Source organism: Acanthisitta chloris, unplaced genomic scaffold (genome assembly GCF_000695815.1).
Source record: "Acanthisitta chloris isolate BGI_N310 unplaced genomic scaffold, ASM69581v1 scaffold605, whole genome shotgun sequence".
In the NCBI taxonomy this organism is placed as follows: Eukaryota; Metazoa; Chordata; class Aves; order Passeriformes; family Acanthisittidae; genus Acanthisitta; species Acanthisitta chloris.
The window spans coordinates 70,203-86,721 of NW_008674061.1; the positions used below are offsets into that span (position 1 = coordinate 70,203).

General features: G+C 39.4%; 1 protein-coding gene across 1 annotated transcript in view; it reads right to left on the reverse strand.

The window, feature by feature from the left end:
- Positions 1–16,174, reverse strand: part of LOC103802660 (cyclin-dependent kinase 19) — a gene marked incomplete at its 3' end in the record, with an annotated part of 86,370 nt that extends 70,196 nt beyond the window's left edge. The window contains exon 1 of the mRNA XM_009075160.1: positions 16,101–16,174. Within this exon, the coding sequence (XP_009073408.1) occupies positions 16,101–16,124 (24 nt within the window). The remainder of the gene's footprint in view (positions 1–16,100) is intronic.
- Positions 16,175–16,519: the final 345 nt, after the last annotated feature.

Sequence of the window (16,519 nt, forward strand, 5' to 3'; positions counted from 1 at the left end):
CAACTCCAGAAATTACCTCTGCTCTGTAAAGCATTTGGTGTATTATTCAAGGTCAAGTATGCTGCTGCTGAGTACTGCCACATCCAAGACCTCCACTTGCAGACTATTTCTCCATCACAAAAATACACAGGAATATAAATCAAGAGTTATAAATAGGCAAGAGTCCAACAATATTTTATCATTTCCAATGGCATAATAAACAGGCACTCTTCTGATAATAAGAAGTAGTAACGCTACCAACTCCTGTGGTTCAAAAAACATTTGGAAAAAAAAAACCAATGACAGCTTAACTTTGCTGCATGCTAGATCAGGTATCAACTATCCTGTCAGTCTAAAACCAGCATCAAGTCCCTGCCCTGAGAAACTAGAAATAAAATAAATCAGGTGCCTATGCCCTAATCTGGCCCAAACACTGAAGGTTGATCCAGCAACACAACAGCAATCTCCAGTTGGGATACAATTTTGTTACATACTGTTTCCATGACGCTGAATCACAGAATTAGCAAATTTTTCATGGAGGAATAGCACAATCTTGTAGATCACATTACGTTTTCAGTGACAGTACTATCTGACATAAACTGTACGTATTTCAGCATCTCAGGACTAAAAGAAAATATGACCTTGGTACAGTTAAAGAGAGGAGGGGGGAAAAAACACCAGAAAAAAAAACCCCAAGCGAACACCAAAACCAGAAAAAACCAAACCACCACCCCCAGACAAAGCCTTACTGATTATTCTTCTTACCCCAGACTAGGATACAGGGATTTAGATACGTAATTTATAGTCAAGACCTCTTTAAAAACAAAATTAAATCAGAGGTATGAATTCAAAACATATTAAGCACATTAAACCTCTGTTCCTTATGGGAATCAAGTTAAAGAACGTTTAGTTCTGAATTGACAGCATCCATTAAAATCTGACGCACTTCAACTGATGTACTTTAATGTCTTACCTCTACTTAAACAAGCTAATAGACAAACCCATGGTTTCAAGTGTAAATCTTGTCTAACACCACACTCCAAATGAGGAACATGCCTGCAGATGGGTGGAGGGAATGCATCACTGAGTATTGTTTTGGTTCTTAACTTGGGTCTGTTTAAAATAGGACAAGTTTTGCACATAGTTTTAAAATCAGGTTTCTTGTATACAGTTTCAAGGTAAGATTAATTTAAGAATATTCCTCTTCCAGAGTTTTTACTCAAGAATTATTTCTATAATTAGCCTGTTGACAGTTATTTACAACAAACTCAGCATTTCAGTCTGGAAGCACAAGGCTAGAACACTTTCAGGGTTCATTAACATAATTACACGTTATTTTTGCTCTGCCTTTGCTCATAGGTTTTCACTTTTTACCCAAATTTTCTGCAATCTTTAGCCACACTTTAGACAAATCTAAAGTGTGAAGCAAGCTAAAACAAGATGCTCATTGGCAGTCTCCCAAGTCATTAAACGCCTACCACTAGATTCTTCTCATACTCTTAGTATCAGACTGCAACTGGATTAAAAAGTCAGTTTGTAATCTAAAGCCTGCTGTTTCCTCCTCCTTCTTCTATTAAATATGAAAAATTCTTCAATGAGACAATGCATGCAGCAAAATCAGTATTTCCCTTGATAGGGATGGATACAGTGGTGGCTTAATGCAATATACAAATTTGGTGAGTTAAGAGAGAAAGATATAAACAAGGTATGGTAAATATGCTCTTACGGCAACCTATGAGGAATCAGAACAACATCGTGTTCAGGCACTAGGATAGGTTGCCCAGGGAGGTGGTGGAGTCACTATCCCTGGACGTGTTGAAGAGGCATCTGGATCTGGTGCTGGAGGATATGGTTCAGGGGTTACAGCAGAGAGGCAGGTTAACGGCTGGACTTGATGATCTTAGAGGTCTCCTCCAACCTTGATGATTCTATATCAGTTTTCTAAGAGGGGTTTTGAAACAACAGTAGGTAATAAGATGAAGAAACCAGTACCCAGTAGAAACTAGTCACTGGTTAATATTTACCAACACAAGGAATTAAGCATGTGGCATTCTGCATTTATCTTCCACTGAATATAACCTTTCCCTAAAGTAACTTTTACTGCAAACAAATGGGTAGTGAACTGACTTTCTGCCTAAGGCAGCAAAAGCCATGTGGCCCTGGAAACAACATAACCATGAACACTCACATTGGGCTTTCTTCCTGAGAACTGAATGCAGACACTGTCCCAGATGTTATGCAGAAACGTGGAACTGGAAGTCACTCACAAGACCTGCAACAGAACTCTTCCAGTATCTCATTAAGCATGCAATTAGCAGCAGCAAATAACATTTTTATAATCCTAGTCAAAATGACAGAATTCCACTTATTGTTCATATAAACCATTTAGCCATTTACAAGAACACCACTGAGGAAAAAACCACATAATACGTGTGTGTTCCTAGTCAAAGTAGTAAGAGCTGCTGTACTTGTTTCAGACTCAACACTCATTTCAAGTCTCCCTACTATCCTGCCCCGATGTAGTTGATGCAAACACCAAGGAAAAGAACAAGTGCAGCAGCACAGACAGCACAAGCCTTTGCCAACACGAGCAGCCAGCTTTCAGCAACCCACCAGATCAGGGATTTGAAACCAGTTTAAACCAAGGCCCTTCACTGGCTTTATGCATTTGCTCAATTAGACTTCAACTGCATTCCTCATCCCCAAGTTTTTCCTAGCTGTGGTCTCTAGAAGATGGGGAACTGTGTTTCAAAATCAAGTTGTACTAGGAGAGATTGGCTATCTTTCTTCAGTTGCCCTAATTCTTCTGTGGTGATAAACACTGAATAACAATTCCCTAATTAATTCCCATGCAAGTCTGATTTTAGACCTCCCACATCTTCCTTCAGCTTTCTTCCATTCCAACCCACAGATTCCCAGGCTATTTTGTCTCTGTCCATATGGAAGTAGTTTTGTACTACCAACTTTCTTGACTTCCCTTCTTTACCTTTTCTGATGTGGAAAGGGATCAGAACGACACAAAGATACTCAACACCTGAATAAATCAGGGATTTATGTGGTTGACTGAGTCTGGTTTGCTCTCAGGTATTGACTTTAGAAACTCATTTGAAAGTCATTCTAGTGACTTTGCCTAGTGATAAAATTTGCTTTTTCTGACTGCTCCTAAACTTGGAGCCGTTTCCAGAGGAAGAGTGACAAAGATTTAGAGATTCTCCCCCTGCCCTCAACCCGCACTAAAGCAATGTTCTCTCACAAAGCCATCACTGTCTGTAAATAGGTAGTTTCTCTCCCATTTACACTACATTAAAATTCAATGCAGACAGACATAGGCATAATTTTATCACACAAGCTGCACAGCATTATGAGATCTTTTGCACTTCTGCACAGGTTAGCAAAGAAACAAAACCAGGCTAAGCAATTTTTTATCATCAAACTGCCATCTGATGTTTCACTTTCCCTTGGGGGGAAAAACTGTTATTTGAGCACACTCTATAGAAACGGACTTATGAGACCTTTAGAGCTGTTAAATGATGCAGGTCAGACACAGCTCTGGCACTAAAACAAAGGAGAATATTTTCCCCATTTTTCTCCTGCTTAATTCAGTTCCTGAGGAGAAGGCTGACTTCTTCTGGGGCAAGGGACACAAAACTCACTCCAGAAAGAGGAGAGGTGGGAAGAAGGTGAAGGAAGAGTGGGTGAGGAGAACCATCCCAGGGAGAAGGAAATAAGCATGCCAGCCAGCAGGAGGAGAGGGACACAGGCTGCAGCTTACCAGCTGCTCTGCTCAGCAACAGCATGAGCAGGACGAATGGCAGAGCTGGAATCAGAAGTGAGGAGACACATAAGACCTTGGAAAGACATTAAACCATGGGAGAAGGACACATGGACTACAATAGCATATCAGTGGTGAGAAATGCAACTGGCTGTAGAAACAGGAGGGAAGAGGGGAGTATTAAATCTGAAGAGGGGAAAAATGGTGCGGGTGAGGCAAGTGGGAAATGGAAAAAGAATATAAAAAGGAAGGAACAATGTATGAAAAACAAGACTGAAGCAAAGGGTAGTAGAGGAGAAAGCAAAGGGCAAATACAGAAAATGTCAAGGGGGGAGAGATGCACAGAAATGTGTCCCACACAGCAAACACCCCTCCCAACCTTGGCACAAAGTCCAGAGAACCATTAACCCTCCAGCAGAAGTGTCCTCTTTTAAGCATTAGTTCCCATGACAGAGAGGTTACCTAGGATGGCAGGCTAACATCTGTGTTGTGAGCAGAAGGTCAGAAAGAAGAAGAAAACATGAGGCATAAGGGAACAGAATCAGTGCAGGAAAAAGAAGGGGCATAAGGAAGAAGCTTCTATTTCCAAGGATACAGAATGAAAAAATATATAGTACTTGTCAATTTTTTATCCCTTGACCATGACCTTCAGGAATAGAATCAGTCAGAATGATTTGTATGAAAAGGAATGGCATAAAAAGAGGAAGGCTCAAAGTGTACGTCAAGGGTGGTGAGAAGAACCTGGGACTGGCAATTAAACTGCAAAAATGGAGGAAACTCATGAAAGCAAGTGAAAAATCTGCAGAAGCTGACTGAGATTTTATTATCAGCACTCTAGGATACCAAAGAAGCAGCAAAAGTAGTAAATATTGCTGCTGACAGACCCTGTGATAAAATAGGGAAACGCAAGGAAAATCAAAAAGTATGACAGAAGAAAACCCAGAAAAAAAAAAACCCGAAAAAAAGCCAAAAATGAAAAGCCATGAATACCTACCAGATATCATAAGGAAGTGTAAGCAATAGAATATGAAGGATACTATACAAATAAAAAACTACACGAAAAGCAAAAGGTTTGCAATAGAAATAAGAGACAACAGTGTTTGAAAAGGACAATGAAAGAGCAGATCTGATAGTGAACACAAACACTGAAGGAGTATTGCCCCTGACTGAAGAGGCAAACACAAGCTAATGCATGTGGCTAAGTGACCGGATACATCACCTGCACTAGATTAGCGAGGACAAACACACAAGAGTTCACAGAAAGAGAGCCAAGAGCCCAAGTCAGAGGAAGGACAAGAAGTAAAGGATCACAAGTTACATGCAAGTAACCTGGTAAAAAAGATTAAAAAACCTTAGGAATAATATATTTTTCCTCCTCAGAGTGCGAACGTTTTACAGTGGTTATTGAAATAACTGAATATAATAAGACTTCTTTGTCCCAATCAACATGTCACTGCTATACAATAAGGATAACTGAGCCAAACAATCTAAGGAGTGCAACATGCACTTCGTTTCCACTCATCGTGACATTTTCCACAGTTAGATAGCAATCAAAACAGCACGTCCTTTATCGGAGCTGATAAAAAGAGAGTAGGTCAAGGATTCTTCCTTTATCCTATTAGTGCCAAGACAGAAAACATGTTTTTGCAATGCCCTACCTAAAAAACAGAGTATTTGCCTTTTATATTTGGCAAGAAGCATGGAAAAGATCAGGCAACGGGCCAGATCTTTTGTCTAAAATGCATAATGTTATGGCTTAGCTTTCCTAAGGCCTCACAAACAGTGCCCTGAGAATCTGGTCCCAATGTTCTCTCTTCTTATTTAATAACCAACATCAGAATTTTACCCCAAAGATATAAAAATGTCTTTATATACACATCTCCCCCTAAATCTCTTATAAAAAGACAAGAGCATATCCTATACTGTAAGGACTACAACAAACTCCCAGGCTGACAAAGCTATACCCATAAACAAAATAAACAATTCATGCATGAAGTCACTTAAGCACAACTTTTCATAAAAACAAGGCACACTGATGATGAGTGCTGCAGTGAGAGAGCTTGGGCACTCCTTGTTCCACACTGGCCTACTTCAGCTCTCCTCTCTTTTCTTGCCACTGTCACCACCTGCTTATCCCACCAGACACAAGTTATGTCCCCATTTAAGCAGCACACAGTGGGGTTTCAAGGATCCACCTGTCAACACAAGGACTTGGAACTCTTGGAGCAAGTCAGACGAGGGCCATGAAGTTGATAAGGGTACTGGAGCATCTCCCCTATGAAGACAGGCTGAGGGAGTTGGGGCTGTTCAGTCTGGAGAAGAGAAGGTTGCGTGGAGACCTCATAGCAACCTCAATATATCTGAAGGGGCTACATGGGAGCTGGAGAGGGACTCTTTGTTAGGAACTGCAATGATAGGACAAGGGGTAATGGGTTCAAACTGAAGGAGGGGAAGTCTAGGTTGGATGTGAGAAAAAAGTGCTTTACTGTAAGGGTGGTGAGACACTGGCACAGGTTGCCCAGGGCTGTGGTGGCTTCCCCAACCCTAGCAGTGTTCAAGACCAGGCTGGATGAAGCCTTGAGCAACCTGATCTAGTGAGGTGTCTATTCCAACCCCTAAATTCTATGATTCTATATAGTTTCCTTTTTGCCCCAGCTCTTTACAGCACAGTCACACAGCTGTGTCTGGATTTTGCCACCAAAAAAAAAAAAAAAGAAATCATAAAATCTCAGAGCAGAATTACCTGACTTAGGAAATCCCCTCAGTCTCTTACTTCACTGCAAGCATCCTTTTAACCCACTGCCTTCAGATTTTTCAGCAGTTCAAATGAACAAAATAAATTAATGTGATATGACACAGACATGACAGAACAATGGGACTCAATTCAATGGTCATGAAAGAGACACTAGTAATATCAAATAAAAAAATGAATGATGTAAAAGAAAATGCAACAATAAATAGATGTTGGAAGGGACACACTGATGAGTGCCATTTTATAAACTGCAAATATTTTTTTCAAACCTCAGTCAGGAAGAGGTATATAAGGAAGATTCCTTTAAATTTTCTTTCCTATTCATAGCATATAAATTGGCCTGTATGCAACAACAAAGCAATTAGTTTAAATACTGCCAATATTCTCACTGGTGATAATTGGTTGCTTCTTGCAGGAACATCTGTTCCATCTTTCTTAAGAAACGAAGTACAGACCCTGTTACCTAGACAACAGAATCCTTCTCATCATCATGCACTATAAAAGGGCAATATCAACCTAAGTCACACTGCAGAGTCACTCTCCCTTATCACCACTAATACTGAACGCTGTGACTTTTTAACACTAAGTCCATATTTATTAGATCACATATACCCAAGCCAACTTTCACATGCATCAAAAGCAGCAGCTGTGTTACTGTCCTTTGGCCAAGCAACAGACACTTTGAGGCTTTGTGTTCAGCCAGTTTCTACCACCATGGCTGCCAAGTTGTCAAGCTGAAAATGCTGCAGCTTATGAATACCCTGAGAGCAAGTCCCATCAAATCTAGAAATCCTAGCTCAGTCCCCTTGAACAGGGTGCAGAAACAGTCACCTTCACTGCCATCCCCCTGGATTACTGGAGCTATCCAAGCAGTACAGGGACTCATCCCTTACTGGCACTCACTAGTGCCCTCCAGCCAAATTAAGGAGAGAAGCAGCAGATTCAACTCTGAAGATGCTTTTTGTTGCCTTAGAACACTCACCATTTTATAGATATCGATGAAACATTAACGACAATAAAGTGCACCAGATGGCACATTCCTTTCCATGCTTTAGCAAGATGGATGGATTGAGTTTTCTTCCCCTATGTGCATCTGACAGGAAGCTAAAAATTGTAGAATCGTTAAGGTTGGAAAAGACCTCTACGATGCTTGAGCCCAACTGTTAACTGGCACCACCCTGTGCACCACTAAACCATATCCTGAAGTGTCACATCCAGGGATGGCAAATCCACCACTTCCCTCGGCAGCCTGACCACTCTTTTAGGGAAGAAATTTTTCCTAATATTTTATCTAAGCTTTCCCAAGGGCGATTGGAGGCCTTCTTGTCCTATCATCTGCTACCTAGCAGAAGAGGACAACACCCATCTCGCAATAACAGAAGTACTGAAGATAAAAATTAAGAGTTTGAAAATGCCCTGGATTTCAAATGCCCAGAAGAAGCAAAAATGAAATAATCCATCTGGCCCTAGACCGAAAATCTGAACAATGGAGATAGCTGAAAATGATTAAAACTTAAAATCACAGCAGAATTCCTTATTTTGACTACAAGGCTTTGAGCAAAGTTCAGTGAATTTCAGATGTGGAACAGTGCAAAAGACAATTTAATAACAGTAAAGCATTTTTTTAGGCCAGAAGTATAATAAATACTTAGAGAATGTAAAGCTGCAAGGATCACCCTTCCTCAAAAAAATTAAACAGACGAGATAAAACCTAGGCAAGAACAAAAATCACTAACCCAAAACAAAGATAACATGCCAAAATAAAAAAGAAGAAACAATTACTTGTCTGAAGGGCAAAGATACTAAGAAAAATGAGAATACTGAACAAACCTTAGAGTTTGGTCAGACAGAGGTCATTAATCACAGTAATAAGAAGCTTTTTTAGAGTAGAAGCTTAGAGAAATGCAAACCAAAATGGATCCAAGACAGAGCTACCAGACAGGAAACCACTGTATTGCTTGTAAATATTAAAGGCATCTGGAGATGAAGGAAAGCAAGAGAAATAGTAGAAAAGGCAACTAAGGTAAAAAAAATGAAACTCATCTAATAAGCGAGTGAAAATACGGAAAGACAATGACAATTGAGCAATAAACTCTGCTGGGACCATGAGATGGAATAAGCTCATTAGCACAGAAAGAAAAGGCAGATACTTCCTCAGATGTTTTCAAGAGCTGGCAGCAGATGTTCCATTTCACAACCATCTCTAGTCAAAATTATTCTACTGATAGCTTTTTTTAATATGCTGATCACATATTTAAAAAGCTAATTACTAAGTCCAAAAGCATAGCCTGTCAGAACTACCCTAACTTCAGTGTGCTCAGGTGGTTGTATATGAAAAAGCTCCAGGTCAAGTATACTTGTGGCATACACATACCCACAATTTAGTGTATGTGCTCCAGACAGACAACAGGCAGGTTCAAGGAAGCATCCTGACCCTGCTAGTGACAGAGGAAGGATGAGCATGATGCTCTTTCTACAAGGCAGAAGAATTTTGCCAATCAGATGGCCAAATGATGCAGGGAACAAAACCATGATGCTCACACCTTTCTAATCAAACTACCAACTATGCAACAACCTCAGCCTGTGGGCAAGGTGCATCACAGGATTAAAGATACCAGGCTATCCACTTAGGGACTATTGTACTGTTAACTACAGTCTGGAAACAGGAAACCCCCATACAATAATGTCTCAAGTCATCACAACCAAGAAAAATCTTCTCAGTAAAATACAGTGAAAGCTGTATTTAAACAGAACTACTTTTCAGTTTATTTCAGTTCAGAAATAGACACAAAGGTTCACAGAAAAACAAACACAGACTGAAACTGTTAACATAACAAAATTCAATTAAGTGAATAAAGTTTTCCTAGAAGGTAAGGTGCCTTCAATAACAAAGCTGACTATAACTTGCACACAAAAACTTGCAGAGTAAAATATGCCTGTAGACTAAAAAACACTACCCACTTAGCCACACAGAGGACTGAAAAAAAGTGCCAGATAATGTATTGAAAAAAGCAACATTTTAATTAACATTTGATCAAATTCCTACAGGGTTGTTTTTCCCCACCGATGTTCCATTTTCATCCAGCCAAATTTATCCAGTTTAGATACTGCTAATAACACTTTATTTCTGTTTCACAGACTCCACAGGCACCAAGGAGTCTCAGGCAGCTCATGGATCAGGAACCACAGAGGGACCAGTAAGGATAACATTGTGTTGGAAGTACAATACAGAACCATTTGATAAAGGATGGAGAACAGAATGAAGTCTTCTCTACAACTCAAAGAAGACTCCAAAGCACAACCCTCATTCTTAAGAGAAATGAACCTCCTTGACATCCACTGGAAGGGCAACTCAGCAGGGCACAAGGAACCCAGCTGATTTTTGGAGACTATCAGGGCCAACTTCTTGATACACATAACAGATGGGACAACAATGGTTGCACACAGCTGTTCTCAAACAAAATGAAGAACTGGTTGGAGACATGACAATCAAAAGCAGCTTTGGCTGTAGCAAACATCAACTAGTACACTTGAACACGTTCAACATGGAGAGGAGAAGACTCCAACGAGATCTCTCTGAGGCCTTCCAATACTTACAGGGAGCTTATAAAAAAGGAAGTGGATATTTTATATGGGCCAATTGCAACAGGATAAGGGAGAAACAATTTTAAACTAGAAGAGGAAATTAATTTTTTTTACATCAGATGTTAGGAAGAAGCTCTTTACTCAGAGGATGGTGAGGCACTCGAACAGGTTGCCCAGAGAGGTCATGGATGTCCCATCCCTTAAAGCATTCAAGGCCAGGTTGGATGGGGCCCTGGGCAACCTGATCTAGTGGGTAACATCCCTGCCCATAGCAGGGAGGACACAACTAGTAGATCTTTAAGGTCCTCTCCAACCCAAGCCACTCTATCATTCTATGACTCTAAGATCCCAAGAGGAGTGAAGAAAGAAAGCAGAAGAGCAGACCTGGAGCTTCAGGAGAGCAGACCAGCTTACCAAAGCAACGACTTTAGTTTACTGAAAGAACTGGTAGTTGACCACTGGAAACAGCTCAGCAGAGCAAAGAAGCTCAGGAAAGCTTGCACGTCTATTTAAAAAAAAAAGAAAGTAGGAGACCTGCTTAGCTAAGCAGATTGTCAGAACTCAAATGCAAGTATACAGAGGGGTGCAAACAGGGACAAGCTACATGGGAGGAGTTCAGGGACATTGCCCAGGCATGTAGGGATGGTGTCAGGAAAGCTGAAGTTCACCTTGGTTTGATGCTTGTGAGGAATGTTGAGGGCAACAAGAGCTTCTGCTACTACACTGCTTGTGAAAGGCTGAACAAGAAAATGTGAGCTTGTTGCTGAATGAAGTGGGCAAATTACTAACAGAATTTGAAGACAGAAGTCTCACCTCAAAAAGGATCCATTACCTGAAAACCCATGCCATCACCTCTCATGCTGGGGCTTCAAAAATAGTCACAAAATGTTAAATTAGAGAAAGGTATGTTCTAGTTATGCAAAGTCAGTATTCATTCAAACAATTTTACAACTCCACACAGAATAAACTGAAAACATGTACAGACTAATTTTATTTGATACAAACAGAGGAACATCAGGAAAATATGCAATGAGAAAGAATGAGAATCAGAAGAGAAAAATAAAAGTTTATAATGAATTCAGAAAAGAACTCCAAATTTACAAAATTTTCCAACTGCAGCTTTAAAACATATAAGCACCTATGTTCATTTGCACAAACACAGACAATTTTGCAGGAAGTATTTAAATTGGCAAATAAGGATTTTTAAAAGTCTGTTGTTCTTTATCTGAGTGATAAAGTAGCTATTTGCTTTCAGTGCATAGCTGTCTACAGCTTAACCTGAAGAGGCTTGACTTGGCTTTTTTTAGGCACCATCAGTTGGTTTTGCATTTGTGTGTTCTGAGAATATTCAAAATCTGAAGTGCATAGCAAATTAAAAGCGAAAATAACTGAGCACTCATTTTCCCTAATCACTTGTGCTGGGAATTTGGATTATATCCTAACTGATGTCAAGTATCAAAATTCATAGAAAAGTTTCTTCAGCTCACATTGTGTTAGACTGGGGCAAAAGATTTCTTTCTCTTGTTCTCTTTAACATAATTGCCACAGATTTGTTGATACTGCCCTCCTGCTTTGAGCAGAGACACAACTTCAAGAAAAGGAAAGTAACCTCAGCTCGAAAACAAAGTTTCAAGATTTGCATTTAGAAACCCAAAAGTAGCATTTCCTGTTCCTTTCTCCCCTGCACGCTCTTTTTGGCTGTTGTTAAATTGCTGAAGGTGGCTGTAGTTCGATAATGAAGCTCTTCAGATGAGGCTCTACTTTCATTACAACTACTTGATGTAAAAAAATTATACTTCAAGCTGCAAAACTTCACTTTCATAAACACTACCAGCAGTATGAGCTGATAAGCAAGCAGCCAACTTGATTAAACAAAACTTGGTTTATTTCACATATTTATTACTTGTGCACTTTTTTGTTTAATGAAGTTAGCTGTTCTTTCAAATACATTAAAATTAAAAAGACAAAAAAGTCCACAGAACCCTTTTGAAGCATAACTACAGTAGGAACTTAAGTACTCCCTTACACAAAAAGCATTTAAATTACACAGATTAGACAAGATTAGACTATGTAACACAGAGAGCTCTTATTCTTCCTATGGTATGCAAAACATGAGTTGTCATGTACCTGAACCAAAAACTTTCTTCCAGCTGATTCATACTTACAAAAGCACAATGCACAGACACTTCTAGCCAACACATGCCTTAGCTCTCTAATAAAAATCCTTGCAAACCAATTTTTTTTTTGCTTATTTCACTACCTCCAGCTACTGAAAGAGGGAGGGGAGTTTCAAAGTTTCCACAAACAGATCTAACAATCTTCTCTAATTAGGTAGAAGAGAATTTATGGGGAGATTTTTACACTGCCAAATGTTCTACACATTTAATCTATCTTGGCAAGGGAAAAGAAGTCCTGACATTCAAAAGGAATTTCCTACAGCAAATGTACTCAGAAATACAGACCTTTTTTAAGCCTTTTCTTACCTAACCTTGCCTTCAACAAAGCCAGGGACCAATGTCTACACAGGTCCACACAGCAGTAAGTACTGCAAACTGCTGTGACAGTCAAGGTCAAAGAAGAGGTCACTACAGCCAAAGCAGAGGACCTGTACCTATTATAAAATGCTGTGCAACTGGACTTGAAGACAACTAATGGCATTACAAATCTTCTAAGTGTTTTATTAATGCCAAAAAGTTATCATTATTCCTGTACAGCTGATCTTTTCTGCACTCCTAAGAGATGCAGAGACAGGTCAAACAGGTTATAAGGCCAACCTGGTCCACAGCCTCAAGTTAAGTAACTTCATGTTTAGCTCATTTGACTAAGCAGTTTTCAGCCAGGGAGGTGAGAGCAGCTTGTAAGTGACATGTAGGACCTGACAGAGGTAAAGGCAAATAAGCTTTACTAGCTCTACCAGCAAGGCATGATGTGTCCCCTTGAGTGTCCCTGTGCCCCAGCAGCACCACAGAGACAAACGGCAAAGGCACAAAGTGCTCTGAGATGGGGCAAGTCTAGCTGGACCTCTTCAGCTCAGCCTCAGCACCACACACCACTGCTTCCCCAAACCAAGACAAGGGAGCCAACCCCAGAAGAGCTGCCCACGTGCAATGGAAGGCCATGGACAGCAGGGAGGCAGGAAACAATGTAAATACAGTGAGACAGAACCTTCTTCAAGAGAGCTGACAAACATAAAAAGCCTACAAATACCTATCATTTAGCATGTAAGGCTTTTAAAACTTCACCCACTCCCAAAAACTGAGGATGCCAAAATATTTATATCCTCCAGCACTTTGTAACATACATTGCACCAGCATTTCAAGGTCTCCCATATAGAGCAGCCTTGACTTAGAACCAGCACACACAGGCACAGGGTGCAGCAGCTAAAATAGTTTCAGGTCCCAGACTCAACATCCATGCAGGGCAAAACTACAGCAATTCAGGGCACTCCTTAAGAAAGACTAGGTTAGCAGTGCTGCTAAAATGCTTTATTTCATAACTCTCATTCATATTTTATAGCTCCGCTCATCAAAAATGCACTTGCTTAGGCCAAGCAATAATCTGCCTCATAACCAGAGCACAGAAATAGTTGGCATTTCAGTTATCTTTGGAATTGATATGAGTTACAGAGAACACACACACAATTCTTGGACATTTAAGAATCCCCTCTAATACTTTCATATTCAATATAACAGAATTGGCTGAAATGGATTCCTGTAGCAGGTATCACCCTACACTTGAAATAAAGGAATAATCACTTGCCCCAGGAACCACTGCTTATATGATGTTTTCACTGACAAAACTTCCAGGAAAAGCTCATCTGAACAGTGGTAAGACAGACTTTGTTTCCAAAGCCCCAAGCAAAGACAGACCAATTTGATTTGCAATGTCTGAAGGGAGGAGTTGTCTGCCTTTTCTCTTTGGGAAAGTTAGCCAGCAGGTATTATTCTGACTGTTTACACAATACTACATACAAAATGGTCTTGGACTACAAAACTGAATGACTTTTACTTCAGCAATGCATTTCTTGAGTACAGTCAAGTGTCTTCAGATCACAGAATTATTAAAACAGTCTGAACATACACACACAACCATGTCCACTGGTGCTCCTTTCATTTTCTCAGCTTCCATGGTGGGGATTTGGTTTATGTTGCTGTGGGGAGGGTGGGGGTGAATTAAATGCCAAAAGAACTACTCATGACATTTTTTCAATGGCCTCTCTCCAGGCTGATAATCTTTATTTAATCAGCAAACATCACCTGCTTTGTTACCCATCTAACCCTTAAAATACAAGATAAACTATTAACGCATTAATGAGAAGTCTGCTTCTCTTTACGGAAAATGCACTTGATTCTGCTTGTTTCTGTTTGAAAAAAACTGTGTTTCTTTTTCAACTGTTCCAGCTTTACCTTTTTTCACATTTCTAATACATGATCAACCCAAAATTTCACTGAGGGAAAAGGTCATTTGCTGCATTGGCTCAGGTTATAGTATTTTACAATAAAGTCTCAAGCAGAGCAAAATGCCATTCAAGACAGAACTAGAGGAAGAACTGTTGAGAGGAGTCAAGTAATAGTAGATGTCAAATTTCACAGGCTGTACCGAGCTTTGCACAAAGCCTTACCAATTTAAAAAAACATTAAAAGAGGGGTTTTTTCAAAATGAAGACTGAAATAGTGATGTATCATCAGTGTAAAAAATTATTTGACACTCTCTACATCCTTATATTGTTGTGTTCAGGGATGACAGAACCAGCTCCATACCACTGCACTACCATGACAACAGGCAAGTCTCCTTCAGACTGTTCTACACATCATCTCCATAATAGCACAATTTAAAACAAAGGACAAGAAATCCAGAAACAAAAATACCCTCAAAACCAATTTTAGGGTGGCAAGAATATAATCTAGTACTGATGTTAAAGTAGGATTTCTTGTTTCCTCCAAAGGCAGGAATATGAGCAAAAAAGGTCACTGGGTAAATCCTGTGTAAAGTGACTGACAGCAATGTGGCCACCTCTCAAATCCACGAGTGACCTTGACCTTACAGTGATAAGCACTTTAAAAGGATAGCACTTGTATCTGTTAAGTCTCTTCATACAGAATTACCATGGACACGACACTAAACACAAGACAGTGGTTTGCTCAGCTCATGGACAATGCATTGCACACCTGAGTGCAACACTACCAGATTATAAAAAGCTTTAGGTGCAATCCTAACATACTTTTCAGCAGCACAGCAACAGCATGAAGACCAGGTAAATATTTAATCAAGCAAGTGCACCTCTTTTGCAATGCAGGAAATTCTTGCGTTACAAAATTTTACTCTGTATCCAACATTGTGACTGTAATACACATTTTCAGACATAAAACATTTAAAGATCAAATTCTACCTTCATACACACTTAATTTTAACCAAATTTGAAGGAGTGATAGGCACTACTGTGCTCCTAAGTGTGCAATTCCTGAACCCACTTTTTCTCCCAAGACACATGTAATAAAAATATAATTAAAGCCGGTTTTTATTTTGCTATGAAATTTCTCTGTATTTAGCAAAACAAATAAGCAATGAGGAGAACAATCCGTTCTCAGGTACTAAAGAAGAACAAGCTACCAGAAGTCTCAAACAAAATACATTATCAGCAAGCAGGTTCGTAGTGGTCGTTGTTATCTTTCAGAACCTTTTTCCTTCAAGCTATTTGAAAAACATTCCTTTTTAAATAAGTCTTCATTTAAAAAGTCATTACCTTTATTTCCCTCTCAACACAAAAGCAGATGAAGCAAAATTATACCTGAAAGAGGTATTATTATCACTTGGTAAGAACACCTCTTTCCACTAAAAAGAAAAGTATGATTTAGAAAGCATTTTTAAAAGGCTTATATCTGAATAAACTTTCATGCTCGCATACTTTAAAGAAAACATTTAGATTTAATCATCTTTCTGTTACTTAATTCTAGGAAAAATACCTGTTGAATAATAATGTCATTAAAAATACTTTCATTTATGTACACTTACTGCAATCTCTCTACAGGCCGACATGGATATCCCTGTACCTTCAATTTGCTTCAGTGCATACTCCTTTTCATCTTTTCTGTACATACAAAAAAAAAGAGAGAAAGAACATATTTAGCTCTGACATATATTATACCAATTGATACAAGTTGAATTAAACATTTTAATTTGGTCTGGATCAAGAAGCTGAAAAGCCAATCTGGTTTTATGCATAAATGACACTTGGATATTAAAAGCCATGCCTGGAAAACTGTCTTGGAAATATCTGGATTTGGAGTAAGAGAAGATCCTTCTGCAGCTGAAACTAAAGGTATGGGTTACTTTGAGGTGACCTAAATTATTTTGCAGCTGTGAAAGAGAGAAATAGATTCTCATTCTGCACAGACAGCTTTCTGTGGAGAAATGGGAAGGACAGCAACTTC